At 50.9% G+C, this 22,844-nt stretch overlaps 1 protein-coding gene across 4 annotated transcripts in view; it reads right to left on the bottom strand.

Annotated features, from left to right (window-relative positions):
• The window catches only part of CACNA2D2 (calcium voltage-gated channel auxiliary subunit alpha2delta 2), a 217,657-nt gene that overhangs the window by 38,614 nt on the left and 156,199 nt on the right, over positions 1 to 22,844 (bottom strand). For 2 of the 4 annotated variants that reach the window (XM_072128015.1, XM_072128016.1), the window contains exons 12-20: positions 14,158 to 14,265; positions 14,007 to 14,085; positions 13,540 to 13,589; positions 13,330 to 13,419; positions 13,161 to 13,244; positions 7,587 to 7,670; positions 7,410 to 7,484; positions 7,248 to 7,319; positions 6,291 to 6,362 (exon numbers count right to left, since the gene is read on the bottom strand). In XM_072128015.1, the coding sequence (XP_071984116.1) occupies positions 6,291 to 6,362; positions 7,248 to 7,319; positions 7,410 to 7,484; positions 7,587 to 7,670; positions 13,161 to 13,244; positions 13,330 to 13,419; positions 13,540 to 13,589; positions 14,007 to 14,085; positions 14,158 to 14,265 (714 nt within the window). Of the gene's footprint in view, positions 1 to 6,290; positions 6,363 to 7,247; positions 7,485 to 7,586; positions 7,671 to 13,160; positions 13,245 to 13,329; positions 13,420 to 13,539; positions 13,590 to 14,006; positions 14,086 to 14,157; positions 14,266 to 22,844 lie in introns of all 4 variants that reach the window. The other 2 variants (XM_072128014.1, XM_072128017.1) reach the window with 1 other exon arrangement.

The raw sequence follows: 22,844 nt of genomic DNA, 5'->3' as shown, positions 1-22,844 counted from the left end.
TCCCTATCTGTAAGCTCCGTTATACACACTTCCTCCTCACTATCTGTAAGCTGTTATACACACTTCCTCCTCACTATCTGTAAGCTGTTATACACACTTCCTCCTCCCTATCTGTAACCTCTGTTATACACACTTCCTCCTCCCTATCTGTAAGCTGTTATACACACTTCCTCCTCCCCATCTGTAACCTCTGTTATACACACTTCCTCCTCCCTATCTGTAAGCTCCGTTATACACACTTCCTCCTCCCTATCTGTAAGCTCCGTTATACACACTTCCTCCTCCCTATCTGTAAGCTCCGTTATACACACTTCCTCCTCCCTATCTGTAAGCTCCGTTATACACACTTCCTCCTCCCTATCTGTAAGCTGTTATACACACTTCCTCCTCCCTATCTGTAACCTCCGTTATACACACTTCCTCCTCCCTATCTGTAACCTGTTATACACACTTCCTCCTCCCTACCTGTAACCTCTGTTATACACACTTCCTCCTCCCTATCTGTAAGCTGTTATACACACTTCCTCCTCCCTATCTGTAAGCTGTTATACACACTTCCTCCTCCCTATCTGTAACCTCTGTTATACACACTTCCTCCTCCTTATCTGTAAGCTGTTATACACACTTCCTCCTCCCTATCTGTAAGCTGTTATACACACTTCCTCCTCCCTATCTGTAAGCTGTTATACACACTTCCTCCTCCCTATCTGTAAGCTGTTATACACACTTCCTCCTCCCTATCTGTAAGCTGTTATACACACTTCCTCCTCCTTATCTGTAACCTCTGTTATACACACTTCCTCCTCCCTATCTGTAAGCTGTTATACACACTTCCTCCTCCTTATCTGTAACCTCCGTTATACACACTTCCTCCTCCCTATCTGTAAGCTGTTATACACACTTCCTCCTCCCTATCTGTAACCTCTGTTATACACACTTCCTCCTCCCTATCTGTAACCTCTGTTATACACACTTCCTCCTCCCTATCTGTAAGCCCCATTATACACACTTCCTCCTCCCTATCTGTAAGCTCCGTTATACACACTTCCTCCTCCCTATCTGTAAGCTCCGTTATACACACTTCCTCCTCCCTATCTGTAAGCTGTTATACACACTTCCTCCTCCCTATCTGTAAGCTGTTATACACACTTCCTCCTCCCTATCTGTAACCTCTGTTATACACACTTCCTCCTCCCTATCTGTAACCTCTGTTATACACACTTCCTCCTCCCTATCTGTAAGCTGTTATACACACTTCCTCCTCCCTATCTGTAACCTCTGTTATACACACTTCCTCCTCCCTATCTGTAACCTCTGTTATACACACTTCCTCCTCCCTATCTGTAAGCTCCGTTATACACACTTCCTCCTCCCTATCTGTAAGCTCCGTTATACACACTTCCTCCTCCCTATCTGTAAGCTGTTATACACACTTCCTCCTCCCTATCTGTAAGCTGTTATACACACTTCCTCCTCCCTATCTGTAACCTCCGTTATACACACTTCCTCCTCCCTATCTGTAAGCCCCGTTATACACACTTCCTCCTCCCTATCTGTAACCTCTGTTATACACACTTCCTCCTCCCTATCTGTAAGCTGTTATACACACTTCCTCCTCCCTATCTGTAAGCTGTTATACACACTTCCTCCTCCCTATCTGTAACCTCTGTTATACACACTTCCTCCTCCTTATCTGTAAGCTGTTATACACACTTCCTCCTCCCTATCTGTAACCTCTGTTATACACACTTCCTCCTCCCTATCTGTAAGCTCTGTTATACACACTTCCTCCTCCTTATCTGTAACCTCTGTTATACACACACTTCCTCCTCCCTATCTGTAACCTCTGTTATACACACTTCCTCCTCCCTATCTGTAAGCTCTGTTATACACACTTCCTCCTCCTTATCTGTAACCTCTGTTATACACACTTCCTCCTCCCTATCTGTAAGCTGTTATACACACTTCCTCCTCCCTATCTGTAAGCTGTTATACACACTTCCTCCTCCCTATCTGTAAGCTGTTATACACACTTCCTCCTTCCTATCTGTAAGCTGTTATACACACTTCCTCCTCCTTATCTGTAACCTCTGTTATACACACTTCCTCCTCCCTATCTGTAAGCTGTTATACACACTTCCTCCTCCCTATCTGTAAGCTGTTATACACACTTCCTCCTCCTTATCTGTAACCTCCGTTATACACACTTCCTCCTCCCTATCTGTAAGCTGTTATACACACTTCCTCCTCCCTATCTGTAAGCTGTTATACACACTTCCTCCTCCTTATCTGTAACCTCTGTTATACACACTTCCTCCTCCCTATCTGTAAGCTGTTATACACACTTCCTCCTCCTTATCTGTAACCTCCGTTATACACACTTCCTCCTCCCTATCTGTAAGCTGTTATACACACTTCCTCCTCCCTATCTGTAAGCTGTTATACACACTTCCTCCTCCTTATCTGTAAGCTGTTATACACACTTCCTCCTCCCTATCTGTAAGCCCCATTATACACACTTCCTCCTCCCTATCTGTAAGCTCCGTTATACACACTTCCTCCTCCCTATCTGTAAGCTCCGTTATACACACTTCCTCCTCCCTATCTGTAAGCTCCGTTATACACACTTCCTCCTCCCTATCTGTAAGCTGTTATACACACTTCCTCCTCCCTATCTGTAAGCTGTTATACACACTTCCTCCTCCCTATCTGTAACCTCTGTTATACACACTTCCTCCTCCCTATCTGTAACCTCTGTTATACACACTTCCTCCTCCCTATCTGTAACCTCTGTTATACACACTTCCTCCTCCCTATCTGTAACCTCTGTTATACACACTTCCTCCTCCCTATCTGTAAGCTCCGTTATACACACTTCCTCCTCACTATCTGTAAGCTGTTATACACACTTCCTCCTCACTATCTGTAAGCTGTTATACACACTTCCTCCTCCCTATCTGTAACCTCTGTTATACACACTTCCTCCTCACTATCTGTAAGCTGTTATACACACTTCCTCCTCCCCATCTGTAACCTCTGTTATACACACTTCCTCCTCCCTATCTGTAAGCTCCGTTATACACACTTCCTCCTCCCTATCTGTAAGCTGTTATACACACTTCCTCCTCCCTATCTGTAACCTGTTATACACACTTCCTCCTCCCTATCTGTAACCTCTGTTATACACACTTCCTCCTCCCTATCTGTAAGCTGTTATACACACTTCCTCCTCCCTATCTGTAAGCTGTTATACACACTTCCTCCTCCCTATCTGTAAGCTGTTATACACACTTCCTCCTCCCTATCTGTAACCTCTGTTATACACACTTCCTCCTCCTTATCTGTAACCTGTTATACACACTTCCTCCTCCCTATCTGTAAGCTGTTATACACACTTCCTCCTCCCTATCTGTAAGCTGTTATACACACTTCCTCCTCCCTATCTGTAAGCTGTTATACACACTTCCTCCTCCCTATCTGTAAGCTGTTATACACACTTCCTCCTCCCTATCTGTAACCTCTGTTATACACACTTCCTCCTCCTTATCTGTAAGCTGTTATACACACTTCCTCCTCCCTATCTGTAAGCTGTTATACACACTTCCTCCTCCCTATCTGTAAGCTGTTATACACACTTCCTCCTCCTTATCTGTAACCTCTGTTATACACACTTCCTCCTCCCTATCTGTAAGCTCCGTTATACACACTTCCTCCTCCCTATCTGTAACCTCTGTTATACACACTTCCTCCTCCCTATCTGTAAGCTCCGTTATACACACTTCCTCCTCCCTATCTGTAACCTCTGTTATACACACTTCCTCCTCCCTATCTGTAAGCTCTGTTATACACACTTCCTCCTCCTTATCTGTAACCTCTGTTATACACACTTCCTCCTCCCTATCTGTAACCTCTGTTATACACACTTCCTCCTCCCTATCTGTAAGCTCTGTTATACACACTTCCTCCTCCTTATCTGTAACCTCTGTTATACACACTTCCTCCTCCCTATCTGTAACCTCTGTTATACACACTTCCTCCTCCCTATCTGTAAGCTCTGTTATACACACTTCCTCCTCCCTATCTGTAAGCTGTTATACACACTTCCTCCTCCCTATCTGTAAGCTCTGTTATACACACTTCCTCCTCCCTATCTGTAAGCTGTTATACACACTTCCTCCTCCCTATCTGTAACCTCTGTTATACACACTTCCTCCTCCCTATCTGTAAGCTCTGTTATACACACTTCCTCCTCCCTATCTGTATCCTCTGTTATACACACTTCCTCCTCCCTATCTGTAACCTCTGTTATTCACACTTCCTCCTCCCTATCTGTAACCTCTGTTATACACACTTCCTCCTCCCTATCTGTAACCTCTGTTATACACACTTCCTCCTCCCTATCTGTAACCTCTGTTATACACACTTCCTCCTCCCTATCTGTAACCTCTGTTATACACACTTCCTCCTCCCTATCTGTAAGCTCTGTTATACACACTTCCTCCTCCCTATCTGTAACCTCTGTTATACACACTTCCTCCTCCCTATCTGTAACCTCTGTTATACACACTTCCTCCTCCCTATCTGTAAGCTCTGTTATACACACTTCCTCCTCCCTATCTGTAAGCTCTGTTATACACACTTCCTCCTCCCTATCTGTAACCTCTGTTATACACACTTCCTCCTCCCTATCTGTAAGCTCCGTTATACACACTTCCTCCTCCCTATCTGTAAGCTCCGTTATACACACTTCCTCCTCCCTATCTGTAACCTCTGTTATACACACTTCCTCCTCCCTATCTGTAAGCTCTGTTATACACACTTCCTCCTCCTTATCTGTAACCTCTGTTATACACACTTCCTCCTCCCTATCTGTAACCTCTGTTATACACACTTCCTCCTCCCTATCTGTAAGCTCTGTTATACACACTTCCTCCTCCTTATCTGTAACCTCTGTTATACACACTTCCTCCTCCCTATCTGTAACCTCTGTTATACACACTTCCTCCTCCCTATCTGTAAGCTCTGTTATACACACTTCCTCCTCCTTATCTGTAACCTCTGTTATACACACTTCCTCCTCCCTATCTGTAACCTCTGTTATACACACTTCCTCCTCCCTATCTGTAAGCTCTGTTATACACACTTCCTCCTCCCTATCTGTAAGCTGTTATACACACTTCCTCCTCCCTATCTGTAAGCTCTGTTATACACACTTCCTCCTCCCTATCTGTAACCTCTGTTATACACACTTCCTCCTCCTTATCTGTAACCTCTGTTATACACACTTCCTCCTCCCTATCTGTAAGCTGTTATACACACTTCCTCCTCACTTTCTTACTATTAACGGACACGAGAACTAACAGCCATTTCATTGCTATCTAAAAAAGATTTAGATTATGGCCCCCCCGACATGTTTCGCCGACGGGGTGCCGGGGCTATAGCCTACTCAGACTTGTTCACAGATAATAATACATCCCAACGCCATCGATTTATAGAATTTTAATTGTGTCTTTAATAGGTTTAAGCAATCCAAATAACATCTTGTATTGTTTATTATATTAAAAGTTAAGTTTTAGACCAATGGGTCTCAGTGAGGTCCCTAGGGAACTAACTACCCTGTGACCCCCACCTCTCCGCCCGCTGCCCGCGTCGCCCCCACCTCTCCGCCCGCGTCGCCCCCACCTCTCCGCCCGCACCTCTCCGCCCGCTGCCCGCGTCGCCCCCACCTCTCCGCCCGCTGCCCGCGTCGCCCCCACCTCACTGCCCGCGTCCCCCCCACCTCACCACGCGCTGCCTGCGTCGCCCCCACCTCTCCGCCCGCGTCGCCCCCACCTCTCCGCCCGCACCTCTCCGCCCGCTGCCCGCGTCGCCCCCACCTCACTGCCCGCGTCCCCCCCCACCTCACCACGCGCTGCCTGCGTCGCCCCCACCTCGCCGCCCGCGTCGCCCCACCTCGCCGCCCCCACCTCACCGCCCGTTGTCCGCGCCACCCCCACCGCCCGCGTCGCCCCCACCTCAACGCCCGCGTCGCCCCCACCTCACCGCCCGCTGCCCGTGTCGCCCCCACCGCACCACCCGCTGCCCGTGTCGCCCCCACCTCACCACCCGCGTCACCCCATCCCAAGTGACCCCACCATACTGGTCACACTACAAGTGACCCAACAACCTCCCTGCCCGCACACCGAGTGTCCCCTAAATACACAACCCTAAATGTCTGCACCTGTGTGTGACCCTCAGTGACAGCAAAGGTCTGAACCTCACCCCTCACCCCCGGCCCCCCCGTATCCTACCTCATCCAGAGACTTCACCAGGGTCCGGATAAACTGGTGGCCCTCCAGACCATCGATCATTCTCCTTCGGATCTGGGAGAAGACACAGAAATTATATATAAACGGACACCAGCAAATACACCGCAACGCAGGACATCACTACAGAATAATACACCGCAACGCAGGACATCACTACAGAATAATAATACACCGCAACACAGGACATCACTACAGAATAATAATACACCGCAACACAGGACATCACTACAGAATAATACACCGCAACGCAGGACATCACTACAGAATAATAATACACCGCAACACAGGACATCACTACAGAATAATAATACACCGCAACACAGGACATCACTACAGAATAATAATACACCGCAACACAGGACATCACTACAGAATAATAATACACCGCAACACAGGACATCACTACAGAATAATAATACACCGCAACACAGGACAACACTACAGAATAATAATACACCGCAACACAGGACATCACTACAGAATAATACACCGCAACGCAGGACATCACTACAGAATAATACACCGCATCAGAGGACATCACTACAGAATAATAATACACCGCAACACAGGACATCACTACAGAATAATAATACACCGCAACACAGGACATCACTACAGCATAATAATACACCGCAACACAGGACATCACTACAGAATAATACACCGCAACGCAGGACATCACTACAGAATAATACACCGCAACGCAGGACATCACTACAGAATAATACACCGCAACGCAGGACATCACTACAGAATAATAATACACCGCAACACAGGACATCACTACAGAATAATAATACACCGCAACACAGGACATCACTACAGAATAATAATACACCGCAACACAGGACATCACTACAGCATAATACACCGCAACGCAGGACATCACTACAGCATAATACACACACATCAGGCAAGGGCTCAGGACACTGCGCTCACCTCTTCCTTGTTCTCGTCTTCCAGCTCGGCGTCCAGGAAGTCCAGGGTCACCGGTTCCTGGAAGTTAATGACCTTCGAGGAAAAGAAGACACAAGAGATGAATGGCACCACCACTGACGCAGCGCAGTACACAGAGGGGTAGCACATCTGCAGGAGGATTACCTGTGGCTTCAGGTTGGGATGGAGCAAGACGTAACCGTTCAGATCAATGGCAAACATGTAACCATTGGCCCCCAACTGCGGAGAGAAGAGCGAACATAACAGCGGAACCACGACCCACAAGACCCAGAACCAGCAGCACCGGAACATATCCCAAACCAAGAGCACCCCAACACTTACACTGTAACGCGGCATCAGTCTCTGGATATCGTCCAGGGCAACATCAATCCCCATAACCCCAAGAATAAGCTGATTCTGACGATTCTGAGGGAAAGAAGGAACAAGACCGACACGAATAATCAGTGACATCTCCTACATAATCTGTATGTAATGATCTCCCCCTAGTGGTGGTGTATAATCTGTATGTAGTGATCTCCTCCTAGTGGTGGTGTATAATCTGTATGTAGTGAACTCCTCCTAGTGGTGGTGTATAATCTGTATGTAGTGATCTCCCCCTAGTGGTGGTGTATAATCTGTATGTAGTGATCTCCCCCTAGTAGTGGTGTATAATGTGTATGTAGTGATCTCCTCCTAGTGGTGGTGTATAATCTGTATGTAGTGATCTCCCCCTAGTGGTGGTGTATAATGTGTATGTAGTGATCTCCCCCTAGTGGTGGTGTATAATGTGTATGTAGTGATCTCCTCCTAGTGGTGGTGTATAATGTGTATGTAGTGATCTCCTCCTAGTGGTGGTGTATAATCTGTATGTAGTGATCTCCCCCTAGTGGTGGTGTATAATCTGTATGTAGTGATCTCCCCCTAGTGGTGGTGTATAATCTGTATGTAGTGATCTCCCCCTAGTGGTGGTGTATAATCTGTATGTAGTGATCTCCCCCTAGTGGTGGTGTATAATCTGTATGTAGTGATCTCCCCCTAGTGGTGGTGTATAATCTGTATGTAGTGATCTCCCCCTAGTGGTGGTGTATAATCTGTATGTAGTGATCTCCTCCTAGTGGTGGTGTATAATCTGTATGTAGTGATCTCCTCCTAGTGGTGGTGTATAATCTGTATGTAGTGATCTCCTCCTAGTGGTGGTGTATAATCTGTATGTAGTGATCTCCTCCTAGTGGTGGTGTATAATCTGTATGTAGTGATCTCCCCCTAGTGGTGGTGTATAATGTGTATGTAGTGATCTCCCCCTAGTGGTGGTGTATAATGTGTATGTAGTGATCTCCCCCTAGTGGTGGTGTATAATGTGTATGTAGTGATCTCCCCCTAGTGGTGGTGTATAATGTGTATGTAGTGATCTCCCCCTAGTGGTGGTGTATAATGTGTATGTAGTGATCTCCCCCTAGTGGTGGTGTATAATGTGTATGTAGTGATCTCCCCCTAGTGGTGGTGTATAATGTGTATGTAGTGATCTCCTCCTAGTGGTGGTGTATAATGTGTATGTAGTGATCTCCTCCTAGTGGTGGTGTATAATCTGTATGTAGTGATCTCCCCCTAGTGGTGGTGTATAATGTGTATGTAGTGATCTCCTCCTAGTGGTGGTGTATAATGTGTATGTAGTGATCTCCCCCTAGTGGTGGTGTATAATGTGTATGTAGTGATCTCCCCCTAGTGGTGGTGTATAATGTGTATGTAGTGAGCTCCCCCTAGTGGTGGTGTATAATGTGTATGTAGTGATCTCCTCCTAGTGGTGGTGTATAATGTGTATGTAGTGATCTCCTCCTAGTGGTGGTGTATAATGTGTATGTAGTGATCTCCCCCTAGTGGTGGTGTATAATGTGTATGTAGTGATCTCCCCCTAGTGGTGGTGTATAATGTGTATGTAGTGATCTCCTCCTAGTGGTGGTGTATAATGTGTATGTAGTGATCTCCTCCTAGTGGTGGTGTATAATGTGTATGTAGTGATCTCCCCCTAGTGGTGGTGTATAATGTGTATGTAGTGATCTCCCCCTAGTGGTGGTGTATAATGTGTATGTAGTGAGCTCCCCCTAGTGGTGGTGTATAATGTGTATGTAGTGATCTCCTCCTAGTGGTGGTGTATAATGTGTATGTAGTGATCTCCTCCTAGTGGTGGTGTATAATCTGTATGCAGTGAGCTCCCCCTAGTGGTGGTGTATAATGTGTATGTAGTGAGCTCCCCCTAGTGGTGGTGTATAATGTGTATGTAGTGATCTCCTCCTAGTGGTGGTGTATAATGTGTATGTAGTGATCTCCCCCTAGTGGTGGTGTATAATGTGTATGTAGTGATCTCCCCCTAGTGGTGGTGTATAATGTGTATGTAGTGATCTCCTCCTAATGGTGGTGTATAATGTGTATGTAGTGATCTCCCCCTAGTGGTGGTGTATAATGTGTATGTAGTGATCTCCTCCTAGTGGTGGTGTATAATGTGTATGTAGTGATCTCCTCCTAGTGGTGGTGTATAATCTGTATGTAGTGATCTCCTCCTAGTGGTGGTGTATAATGTGTATGTAGTGATCTCCCCCTAGTGGTGGTGTATAATGTGTATGTAGTGATCTCCTCCTAGTGGTGGTGTATAATCTGTATGTAGTGATCTCCTCCTAATGGTGGTGTATAATGTGTATGTAGTGATCTCCCCCTAGTGGTGGTGTATAATGTGTATGTAGTGATCTCCTCCTAGTGGTGGTGTATAATGTGTATGTAGTGATCTCCTCCTAGTGGTGGTGTATAATCTGTATGTAGTGATCTCCTCCTAGTGGTGGTGTATAATCTGTATGTAGTGATCTCACCCTAGTGGTGGTGTATAATGTGTATGTAGTGATCTCCTCCTAGTGGTGGTGTATAATGTGTATGTAGTGATCTCCTCCTAGTGGTGGTGTATAATGTGTATGTAGTTATCTCCTCCTAGTGGTGGTGTATAATGTGTATGTAGTGATCTCCCCCTAGTGGTGGTGTATAATGTGTATGTAGTGATCTCCCCCTAGTGGTGGTGTATAATGTGTATGTAGTGATCTCCCCCTAGTGGTGGTGTATAATGTGTATGTAGTGATCTCCTCCTAGTGGTGGTGTATAATCTGTATGTAGTGATCTCCCCCTAGTGGTGGTGTATAATGTGTATGTAGTGATCTCCCCCTAGTGGTGGTGTATAATGTGTATGTAGTGAGCTCCCCCTAGTGGTGGTGTATAATGTGTATGTAGTGATCTCCTCCTAGTGGTGGTGTATAATCTGTATGTAGTGATCTCCTCCTAGTGGTGGTGTATAATCTGTATGTAGTGAGCTCCCCCTAGTGGTGATGTATAATCTGTATGTAGTGATCTCCTCCTAGTGGTGGTGTATAATCTGTATGTAGTGATCTCCTCCTAGTGGTGGTATATAATGTGTATGTAGTGATCTCCCCCTAGTGGTGGTGTATAATGTGTATGTAGTGATCTCCTCCTAGTGGTGGTGTATAATGTGTATGTAGTGATCTCCTCCTAGTGGTGGTGTATAATCTGTATGTAGTGATCTCCTCCTAATGGTGGTGTATAATGTGTATGTAGTGATCTCCCCCTAGTGGTGGTGTATAATGTGTATGTAGTGATCTCCTCCTAGTGGTGGTGTATAATCTGTATGTAGTGATCTCCCCCTAGTGGTGGTGTATAATGTGTATGTAGTGATCTCCTCCTAGTGGTGGTGTATAATCTGTATGTAGTGATCTCCTCCTAGTGGTGGTGTATAATCTGTATGTAGTGATCTCACCCTAGTGGTGGTGTATAATGTGTATGTAGTGATCTCCTCCTAGTGGCGGTGTATAATCTGTATGTAGTGATCTCCTCCTAGTGGTGGTGTATAATCTGTATGTAGTGATCTCCCCCTAGTGGTGGTGTATAATGTGTATGTAGTGATCTCCTCCTAGTGGCGGTGTATAATATGTATGTAGTGATCTCCTCCTAGTGGTGGTGTATAATGTGTATGTAGTGATCTCCTCCTAGTGGTGGTGTATAATGTGTATGTAGTGATCTCCTCCTAGTGGTGGTGTATAATGTGTATGTAGTGATCTCCTCCTAGTGGTGGTGTATAATGTGTATGTAGTGAGCTCCCCCTAGTGGTGGTGTATAATGTGTATGTAATGATCTCCCCCTAGTGGTGGTGTAAAATCTGTATGTAGTGATCTCCTCCTAATGGTGGTGTATAATGTGTATGTAGTGATCTCCCCCTAGTGGTGGTGTATAATGTGTATGTAGTGATCTCCTCCTAGTGGTGGTGTATAATCTGTATGTAGTGATCTCCTCCTAGTGGTGGTGTATAATCTGTATGTAGTGAGCTCCCCCTAGTGGTGGTGTATAATCTGTATGTAGTGATCTCCTCCTAGTGGTGGTGTATAATCTGTATGTAGTGATCTCCTCCTAGTGGTGGTATATAATGTGTATGTAGTGATCTCCCCCTAGTGGTGGTGTATAATCTGTATGTAGTGATCTCCTCCTAGTGGTGGTGTATAATGTGTATGTAGTGATCTCCTCCTAGTGGTGGTGTATAATCTGTATGTAGTGATCTCCCCCTAGTGGTGGTGTATAATGTGTATGTAGTGATCTCCTCCTAGTGGTGGTGTATAATGTGTATGTAGTGATCTCCTCCTAGGGGTGGTGTATAGTGTGTATGTAGTGATCTCCTCCTAGTGGTGGTGTATAATGTGTATGTAGTGATCTCCTCCTAGTGGTGGTGTATAATGTGTATGTAGTGATCTCCTCCTAGTGGTGATGTATAATGTGTATGTAGTGATCTCCTCCTAGTGGTGGTGTATAATGTGTATGTAGTGATCTCCTCCTAGTGGTGGTGTATAATGTGTATGTAGTGATCTCCCCCTAGTGGTGGTGTATAATGTGTATGTAGTGATCTCCTCCTAGTGGTGGTGTATAATGTGTATGTAGTGATCTCCTCCTAGTGGTGGTATATAATCTGTATGTAGTGATCTCCTCCTAGTGGTGGTGTATAATGTGTATGTAGTGATCTCCTCCTAGTGGTGGTGTATAATGTGTATGTAGTGATCTCCCCCTAGTGGTGGTGTATAATGTGTATGTAGTGATCTCCTCCTAGTGGTGGTGTATAATGTGTATGTAGTGATCTCCTCCTAGTGGTGGTGTATAATCTGTATGTAGTGATCTCCCCCTAGTGGTGGTGTATAATGTGTATGTAGTGATCTCCTCCTAGTGGTGGTGTATAATATGTATGTAGTGAGCTCCCCCTAGTGGTGGTGTATAATGTGTATGTAGTGATCTCCTCCTAGTGGTGGTGTATAATGTGTATGTAGTGATCTCCTCCTAGTGGTGGTGTATAATGTGTATGTAGTGATCTCCTCCTAGTGGTGGTGTATAATCTGTATGTAGTGATCTCCCCTAGTGGTGGTGTATAATGTGTATGTAGTGATCTCCCCCTAGTGGTGGTGTATAATCTGTATGTAGTGATCTCCTCCTAGTGGTGATGTATAATCTGTATGTAGTGATCTCCCCCTAGTGGTGGTGTATAATGTGTATGTAGTGATCTCCCCCTAGTGGTGGTGTATAATCTGTATGTAGTGATCTCCTCCTAGTGGTGGTGTATAATGTGTATGTAGTGATCTCCCCCTAGTGGTGGTGTATAATGTGTATGTAGTGATCTCCCCCTAGTGGTGGTGTATAATGTGTATGTAGTGATCTCCCCCTAGTGGTGGTGTATAATGTGTATGTAGTGATCTCCCCCTAGTGGTGGTGTATAATCTGTATGTAGTGATCTCCCCCTAGTGGTGGTGTATAATCTGTATGTAGTGATCTCCCCCTAGTGGTGGTGTATAATCTGTATGTAGTGGGGTATTTGGGGTCGGGGGTTGATACCTTGTTGTGGTTTCCTGATTCGTCAGTTCCAGATGATGTCAGGTTGAATACGGGAAGTGTCCCGGTCACCACCAGCCCCAGACCCTGTGTAGGAGAAGGACAGTTATATTGGGGTAGAAGGGACACATTGGGGCAGTGTGCGGCCTGTGGGGGGCGCCGTGCTCCTCACCAGTGCGTCCTGGTAGACGTTCGTCCATTGTACTTGCTTTGCTTCATTTCCAGCCAGAACCATCGGACGCCCGAGAACGTCGAGATATTCCTGGGTCACCCCAAAAACAAGCAAACCGGTAAATACAAAGGGGGAGCCCCAGAAACAACAGAGAATAATCTGAAATAATCCCTGGGTCCCCCCCCCCTCCCCCTGGTGTCGCCCCGTTACCTGAGTGTTTATGCGGATTGCGCCAATTGACGGGATCTCAAAGTAGTAACCTGTAAGGAGAGGAGGGATGAGTGCAGGCAGGGGGCGCCACCCCCATCACCCCCATACACTCACCCTGGAGGGCGCCACCCCCATCACCCCCATACACTCACCCTGGAGGGCGCCACCCCCATCACCCCATACACTCACCCTGGAGGGCGCCACCCCCATCACCCCATACACTCACCCTGGAGGGCGCCACCCCCATCACCCCATACACTCACCCTGGAGGGCGCCACCCCCATCACCCCATACACTCACCCTGGAGGGCGCCACCCCCATCACCCCATACACTCACCCTGGAGGGCGCCACCCCCATCACCCCCATACACTCACCCTGGTGGGCGCAGGCAGGGGGCGCCACCCCCATACACTCACCCTGGTGGGCGCAGGCAGGGGGCGCCACCCCCATCACCCCATACACTTACCCTTGTTGGCGCAGGCCATCCACTGCAGTGGTGTGACGTCGTAGTTGTGCTGCCCCACCGAGAACGTGAAGACCCGGACCTGTGGGGGAGGAGCTAGAGTGAAGTTCTGCGCAGGACCTGGGGGCGGGGTCTCCTGTGGGCGGTCACTTACCGTCTTGTTGGGCCAATTATACTTCTCGAAAACATCCTGCACCCGATCCTCCCCGCCGTCCGTGAACATCATTATCATCTTATTACAGTTCGCACGCGTGACATTAGTCTGCAAGAAAGGAGAGGGCCCCCGGGGGTCACAGAGGTGTACTACACATACACTGCCCCCCACATACACTGCCCCCCGGGGGTCACAGAGGTGTACTACACATACACTGCCCCCCACATACACTGCCCCCGGGGGTCACAGAGGTGTGCTGCACATACACTGCCCCCCACATACACTGCCCCCGGGGGTCACAGAGGTGTACTACACATACACTGCCCCCCACATACACTGCCCCCCACATATACTGCCCCCGGGGGTCACAGAGGTGTACTGCACATACACTGCCCCCCACATACACTGCACCCCACATACACTGCCCCCACATACACTGCCCCCCACATACACTGCCCCCCACATATACTGCCCCCGGGGGTCACAGAGGTGTACTGCACATACACTGCCCCCCACATACACTGCCCCCGGGGGTCACAGAGGTGTAATGCACATACACTGCCCCCCACATACACTGCCCTCCGGGGGTCACAGAGGTGTACTACACATACACTGCCCCCGGGGGTCACAGAGGTGTACTGCACATACACTGCCCCCCACATACACTGCCCCCCGGGGGTCACAGAGGTGTAATGCACATACACTGCCCCCCACATACACTGCCCTCCGGGGGTCACAGAGGTGTACTACACATACACTGCCCCCGGGGGTCACAGAGGTGTGCTGCACATACACTGCCCCCCACATACACTGCCCCCCGGGGGTCACAGAGGTGTAATGCACATACACTGCCCCCCACATACACTGCCCTCCGGGGGTCACAGAGGTGTACTACACATACACTGCCCCCGGGGGTCACAGAGGTGTGCTGCACATACACTGCCCCCCACATACACTGCCCCCGTGGGTCACAGAGGTGTGCTGCACATACACTGCCCCCCACATACACTGCCCCCCGGGGGTCACAGAGGTGTGCTGCACATACACTGCCCCCCACATACACTGCCCCCGGGGGTCACAGAGGTGTGCTGCACATACACTGCCCCCCGGGGGTCACAGAGGTGTACTGCACATACACCGCCCCCCGCATACACTGCCCTCCGGGGGTCACAGAGGTGTACTACACATACACTGCCCCCCGGGGGTCACAGAGGTGCACTGCACATACACCGCCCCCCGCATACACTGCCCTCCGGGGGTCACAGAGGTGTACTACACATACACTGCCCCCGGGGGTCACAGAGGTGTACTGCACATACACTGCCCCCCACATACACTGCCCCCCGGGGGTCACAGAGGTGTAATGCACATACACTGCCCCCCACATACACTGCCCTCCGGGGGTCACAGAGGTGTACTACACATACACTGCCCCCGGGGGTCACAGAGGTGTGCTGCACATACACTGCCCCCCACATACACTGCCCCCCGGGGGTCACAGAGGTGTAATGCACATACACTGCCCCCCACATACACTGCCCTCCGGGGGTCACAGAGGTGTACTACACATACACTGCCCCCGGGGGTCACAGAGGTGTGCTGCACATACACTGCCCCCCACATACACTGCCCCCGGGGGTCACAGAGGTGTGCTGCACATACACTGCCCCCCACATACACTGCCCCCCGGGGGTCACAGAGGTGTGCTGCACATACACTGCCCCCCACATACACTGCCCCCGGGGGTCACAGAGGTGTGCTGCACATACACTGCCCCCCGGGGGTCACAGAGGTGTACTGCACATACACTGCCCCCCACATACACTGCCCCCGGGGGTCACAGAGGTGTACTGCACATACACTGCCCCCCGGGGGTCACAGAGGTGTACTGCACATACACTGCCCCCCACATACACTGCCCCCCGGGGGTCACAGAGGTGTACTGCACATACACCGCCCCCCGCATACACTGCCCCCGGGGGTCACAGAGGTGTACTGCACATACACTGCCCCCCGGGGTCACAGAGGTGTGCTGCACATACACTGCCCCCCACATACACTGCCCCTGGGGGTCACAGAGGTGTACTGCACATACACCGCCCCCCGCATACACTGCCCCCGGGGGTCACAGAGGTGTACTGCACATACACTGCCCCCCGGGGGTCACAGAGGTGTGCTGCACATACACTGCCCCCGGGGGTCACAGAGGTGTACTGCACATACACTGCCCCCCACATACACTGCCCCCGGGGGTCACAGAGGTGTACTACACATACACTGCCCCCGGGGGTCACAGAGGTGTACTGCACATACACCGCCCCCCGCATACACTGCCCCCGGGGGTCACAGAGGTGTACTGCACATACACTGCCCCCCGGGGGTCACAGAGGTGTGCTGCACATACACTGCCCCCGGGGTTCACAGAGGTGTACTGCACATACACTGCCCCCCACATACACTGCCCCCGGGGGTCACAGAGGTGTGCTGCACATACACTGCCCCCCGGGGGTCACAGAGGTGTACTGCACATACACTGCCCCCCACATACACTGCCCCCGGGGGTCACAGAGGTGTACTGCACATACAATGCCCCCCACATACACTGCCCCCCGGGGGTCACAGAGGTGTACTGCACATACACTGCCCCCCACATACAATGCCCCCCGGGGGTCACAGAGGTGTACTGCACATACACTGCCCCCCGCATACACTGCCCCCCGGGGGTCACAGAGGTGTACTGCACATACACTGCCCCCCACATACACTGCCCCCCGGGGGTCACAGAGGTGTACTGCACATACACTGCCCCCCACATACACTGCCCCCCGGGGGTCACAGAGGTGTACTGCACATACACTGCCCCCCACATACACTGCCCCCCGGGGGTCACAGAGGTGTATTGCATATACACTGCCCCCCGGGGGTCACAGAGGTGTGCTGCACATACACTGCCCCCGGGGGTCACAGAGGTGTACTGCATATACACTGCCCCCCGGGGGTCACAGAGGTGTACTGCACATACACTGCCCCCCGGGGGTCACAGAGGTGTACTACACATACACTGCCCCCCGGGGGTCACAGAGGTGTACTACACATACACTGCCCCCCGGGGGTCACAGAGGTGTACTACACATACACTGCCCCCCGGGGGTCACAGAGGTGTACTACACATACACTGCCCCCCACATACACTGCCCCCCGGGGGTCACAGAGGTGTACTGCACATACACTGCCCCCCTTGGGTCACAGAGGTGTACTGCACATACACTGCCCCCCACATACACTGCCCCCCGGGGGTCACAGAGGTGTACTACACATACACTGCCCCCGGGGGTCACAGAGGTGTACTGCACATACACTGCCCCCCACATACACTGCCCCCCGGGGGTCACAGAGGTGTACTGCACATACACTGCCCCCCACATACACTGCCCCCCGGGGGTCACAGAGGTGTACTGCACATACACTGCCCCCCACATACACTGCCCCCCGGGGGTCACAGAGGTGTACTGCACATACACTGCCCCCCACATACACTGCCCCCCGGGGGTCACAGAGGTGTACTGCACATACACTGCCCCCCACATACACTGCCCCCCGGGGGTCACAGAGGTGTACTACACATACACTGCCCCCCCCCCCCGCTGGTGATAGACATGTACTACACATACACTGCCCCCCGCTGGTGATAGACATGTACTACACATACACTGCCCCCCGCTGGTGATAGACATGTACTACACATACACTGCCCCCCGCTGGTGATAGACATGTACTACACATACACTGCCCCCCCCGCTGGTGATAGACATGTACTGCACATACACTGCCCCCCCCGCTGGTGATAGACATGTACTACACATACACTGCCCCCCGCTGGTGATAGACATGTACTACACATACACCGCCCCCCGCTGGTGATAGACATGTACTACACATACACAGCCCCCCGCTGGTGATAGACATGTACTACACATACACTGCCCCCCGCTGGTGATAGACATGTACTACACATACACCGCCCCCCGCTGGTGATAGACATGTACTACACATACACAGCCCCCCGCTGGTGATAGACATGTACTACACATACACTGCCCCCCCCCCCCCCCCCGCTGGTGATAGACATGTACTACACATACACCGCCCCCCGCTGGTGATAGACATGTACTACACATACACTGCCCCCCGCTGGTGATAGACATGTACTACACATACACCGCCCCCCGCTGGTGATAGACATGTACTACACATACACTGCCCCCCGCTGGTGATAGACATGTACTACACATACACCGCCCCCCGCTGGTGATAGACATGTACTACACATACACTGCCCCCCCCCGCTGGTGATAGACATGTACTACACATACACCGCCCCCCCGCTGGTGATAGACATGTACTACACATACACTGCCCCCCCCCCCCCCCGCTGGTGATAGACATGTACTACACATACACTGCCCCCCGCTGGTGATAGACATGTACTACACATACACTGCCCCCCCGCTGGTGATAGACATGTACTACACATACACCGCCCCCCGCTGGTGATAGACATGTACTACACATACACCGCCCCCCCCCCCGCTGGTGATAGACATGTACTACACATACACCGCCCCCCCCCCCGCTGGTGATAGACATGTACTACACATACACTGCCCCCCGCTGGTGATAGACATGTACTACACATACACTGCCCCCCCGCTGGTGATAGACATGTACTACACATACACCGCCCCCCGCTGGTGATAGACATGTACTACACATACACCGCCCCCCCCCCCGCTGGTGATAGACATGTACTACACATACACTGCCCCCCCGCTGGTGATAGACATGTACTACACATACACCGCCCCCCGCTGGTGATAGACATGTACTACACATACACCGCCCCCCCCCCCGCTGGTGATAGACATGTACTACACATACACTGCCCCCCGCTGGTGATAGACATGTACTACACATACACTGCCCCCCGCTGGTGATAGACATGTACTACACATACACTGCCCCCCGCTGGTGATAGACATGTACTACACATACACTGCCCCCCCCGCTGGTGATAGACATGTACTACACATACACCGCCCCCCCGCTGGTAATAGACATGTACTACACATACACTGCCCCCCGCTGGTGATAGACATGTACTACACATACACTGCCCCCCGCTGGTGATAGACATGTACTACACATACACTGCCCCCCGCTGGTGATAGACATGTACTACACATACACCGCCCCCCGCTGGTGATAGACATGTACTACACATACACTGCCCCCCGCTGGTGATAGACATGTACTACACATACACTGCCCCCCGCTGGTGATAGACATGTACTACACATACACTGCCCCCCGCTGGTGATAGACATGTACTACACATACACCGCCCCCCGCTGGTGATAGACATGTACTACACATACACTGCCCCCCCGCTGGTGATAGACATGTACTACACATACACTGCCCCCCCGCTGGTGATAGACATGTACTACACATACACTGCCCCCCGCTGGTGATAGACATGTACTACACATACACTGCCCCCCCGCTGGTGATAGACATGTACTACACATACACTGCCCCCCGCTGGTGATAGACATGTACTACACATACACTGCCCCCCCCGCTGGTGATAGACATGTACTACACATACACCGCCCCCCGCTGGTGATAGACATGTACTGCACATACACTGCCCCCCGCTGGTGATAGACATGTACTACACATACACTGCCCCCCCCGCTGGTGATAGACATGTACTACACATACACTGCCCCCCGCTGGTGATAGACATGTACTACACATACACCGCCCCCCGCTGGTGATAGACATGTACTACACATACACTGCCCCCCGCTGGTGATAGACATGTACTACACATACACTGCCCCCCGCTGGTGATAGACATGTACTACACATACACTGCCCCCCGCTGGTGATAGACATGTATTACACATACACCGCCCCCCGCTGGTGATAGACATGTACTACACATACACCGCCCCCCGCTGGTGATAGACATGTACTACACATACACTGCCCCCCCCGCTGGTGATAGACATGTACTACACATACACCGCCCCCCGCTGGTGATAGACATGTACTACACATACACTGCCCCCCGCTGGTGATAGACATGTACTACACATACACTGCCCCCCCGCTGGTGATAGACATGTACTACACATACACTGCCCCCCCGCTGGTGATAGACATGTACTACACATACACTGCCCCCCCCGCTGGTGATAGACATGTACTACACATACACCGCCCCCCGCTGGTGATAGACATGTACTACACATACACTGCCCCCCGCTGGTGATAGACATGTACTACACATACACAGCCCCCCGCTGGTGATAGACATGTACTACACATACACTGCCCCCCCGCTGGTGATAGACATGTACTACACATACACCGCCCCCCGCTGGTGATAGACATGTACTACACATACACCGCCCCCCCCGCTGGTGATAGACATGTACTACACATACACCGCCCCCCGCTGGTGATAGACATGTACTACACATACACCGCCCCCCGCTGGTGATAGACATGTACTACACATACACTGCCCCCCGCTGGTGATAGACATGTACTACACATACACTGCCCCCCGCTGGTGATAGACATGTACTACACATACACTGCCCCCCGCTGGTGATAGACATGTACTACACATACACTGCCCCCCGCTGGTGATAGACATGTACTACACATACACCGCCCCCCCCCCCGCTGGTGATAGACATGTACTGCACATACACTGCCCCCCCCCCCCCCCCCGCTGGTGATAGACATGTACTACACATACACTGCCCCCCGCTGGTGATAGACATGTACTACACATACACTGCCCCCCGCTGGTGATAGACATGTACTACACATACACTGCCCCCCGCTGGTGATAGACATGTACTACACATACACTGCCCCCCCGCTGGTGATAGACATGTACTACACATACACTGCCCCCCCCCCCGCTGGTGATAGACATGTACTGCACATACACTGCCCCCCGCTGGTTATAGACATGTACTGCACATACACTGCCCCCCGCTGGTGATAGACATGTACTACACATACACTGCCCCCCCGCTGGTGATAGACATGTACTACACATACACTGCCCCCCCGCTGGTGATAGACATGTACTACACATACACCGCCCCCCGCTGGTGATAGACATGTACTACACATACACTGCCCCCCGCTGGTGATAGACATGTACTACACATACACTGCCCCCCGCTGGTGATAGACATGTACTACACATACACTGCCCCCCGCTGGTGATAGACATGTACTACACATACACTGCCCCCCGCTGGTGATAGACATGTACTACACATACACTGCCCCCCGCTGGTGATAGACATGTACTACACATACACCGCCCCCCCCGCTGGTGATAGACATGTACTACACATACACTGCCCCCCGCTGGTGATAGACATGTACTACACATACACTGCCCCCCCCCCCCGCTGGTGATAGACATGTACTACACATACACTGCCCCCCGCTGGTGATAGACATGTACTACACATACACCGCCCCCCGCTGGTGATAGACATGTACTACACATACACTGCCCCCCCCGCTGGTGATAGACATGTACTACACATACACCGCCCCCCCGCTGGTGATAGACATGTACTACACATACACTGCCCCCCGCTGGTGATAGACATGTACTACACATACACCGCCCCCCGCTGGTGATAGACATGTACTACACATACACCGCCCCCCGCTGGTGATAGACATGTACTACACATACACTGCCCCCCCCTCCGCTGGTGATAGACATGTACTACACATACACCGCCCCCCGCTGGTGATAGACATGTACTACACATACACTGCCCCCCGCTGGTGATAGACATGTACTACACATACACTGCCCCCCGCTGGTGATAGACATGTACTACACATACACTGCCCCCCGCTGGTGATAGACATGTACTACACATACACTGCCCCCCCCCCCCCCCGCTGGTGATAGACATGTACTACACATACACTGCCCCCCGCTGGTGATAGACATGTACTACACATACACTGCCCCCCGCTGGTGATAGACATGTACTACACATACACCGCCCCCCCGCTGGTGATAGACATGTACTACACATACACTGCCCCCCGCTGGTGATAGACATGTACTACACATACACAGCCCCCCGCTGGTGATAGACATGTACTACACATACACTGCCCCCCCCCCCCCCCCCGCTGGTGATAGACATGTACTACACATACACCGCCCCCCCCGCTGGTGATAGACATGTACTACACATACACCGCCCCCTTGCTGGTGATAGACATGTACTACACATACACTGCCCCCCCGCTGGTGATAGACATGTACTACACATACACCGCCCCCCGCTGGTGATAGACATGTACTACACATACACCGCCCCCCGCTGGTGATAGACATGTACTACACATACACCGCCCCCCGCTGGTGATAGACATGTACTACACATACACTGCCCCCCGCTGGTGATAGACATGTACTACACATACACTGCCCCCCGCTGGTGATAGACATGTACTACACATACACTGCCCCCCGCTGGTGATAGACATGTACTACACATACACCGCCCCCCGCTGGTGATAGACATGTACTACACATACACCGCCCCCCGCTGGTG

This window comes from Engystomops pustulosus, chromosome 10 (genome assembly GCF_040894005.1).
Source record: "Engystomops pustulosus chromosome 10, aEngPut4.maternal, whole genome shotgun sequence".
In the NCBI taxonomy this organism is placed as follows: Eukaryota; Metazoa; Chordata; class Amphibia; order Anura; family Leptodactylidae; genus Engystomops; species Engystomops pustulosus.
This window is presented reverse-complemented; position numbering and strand designations above follow the sequence as displayed.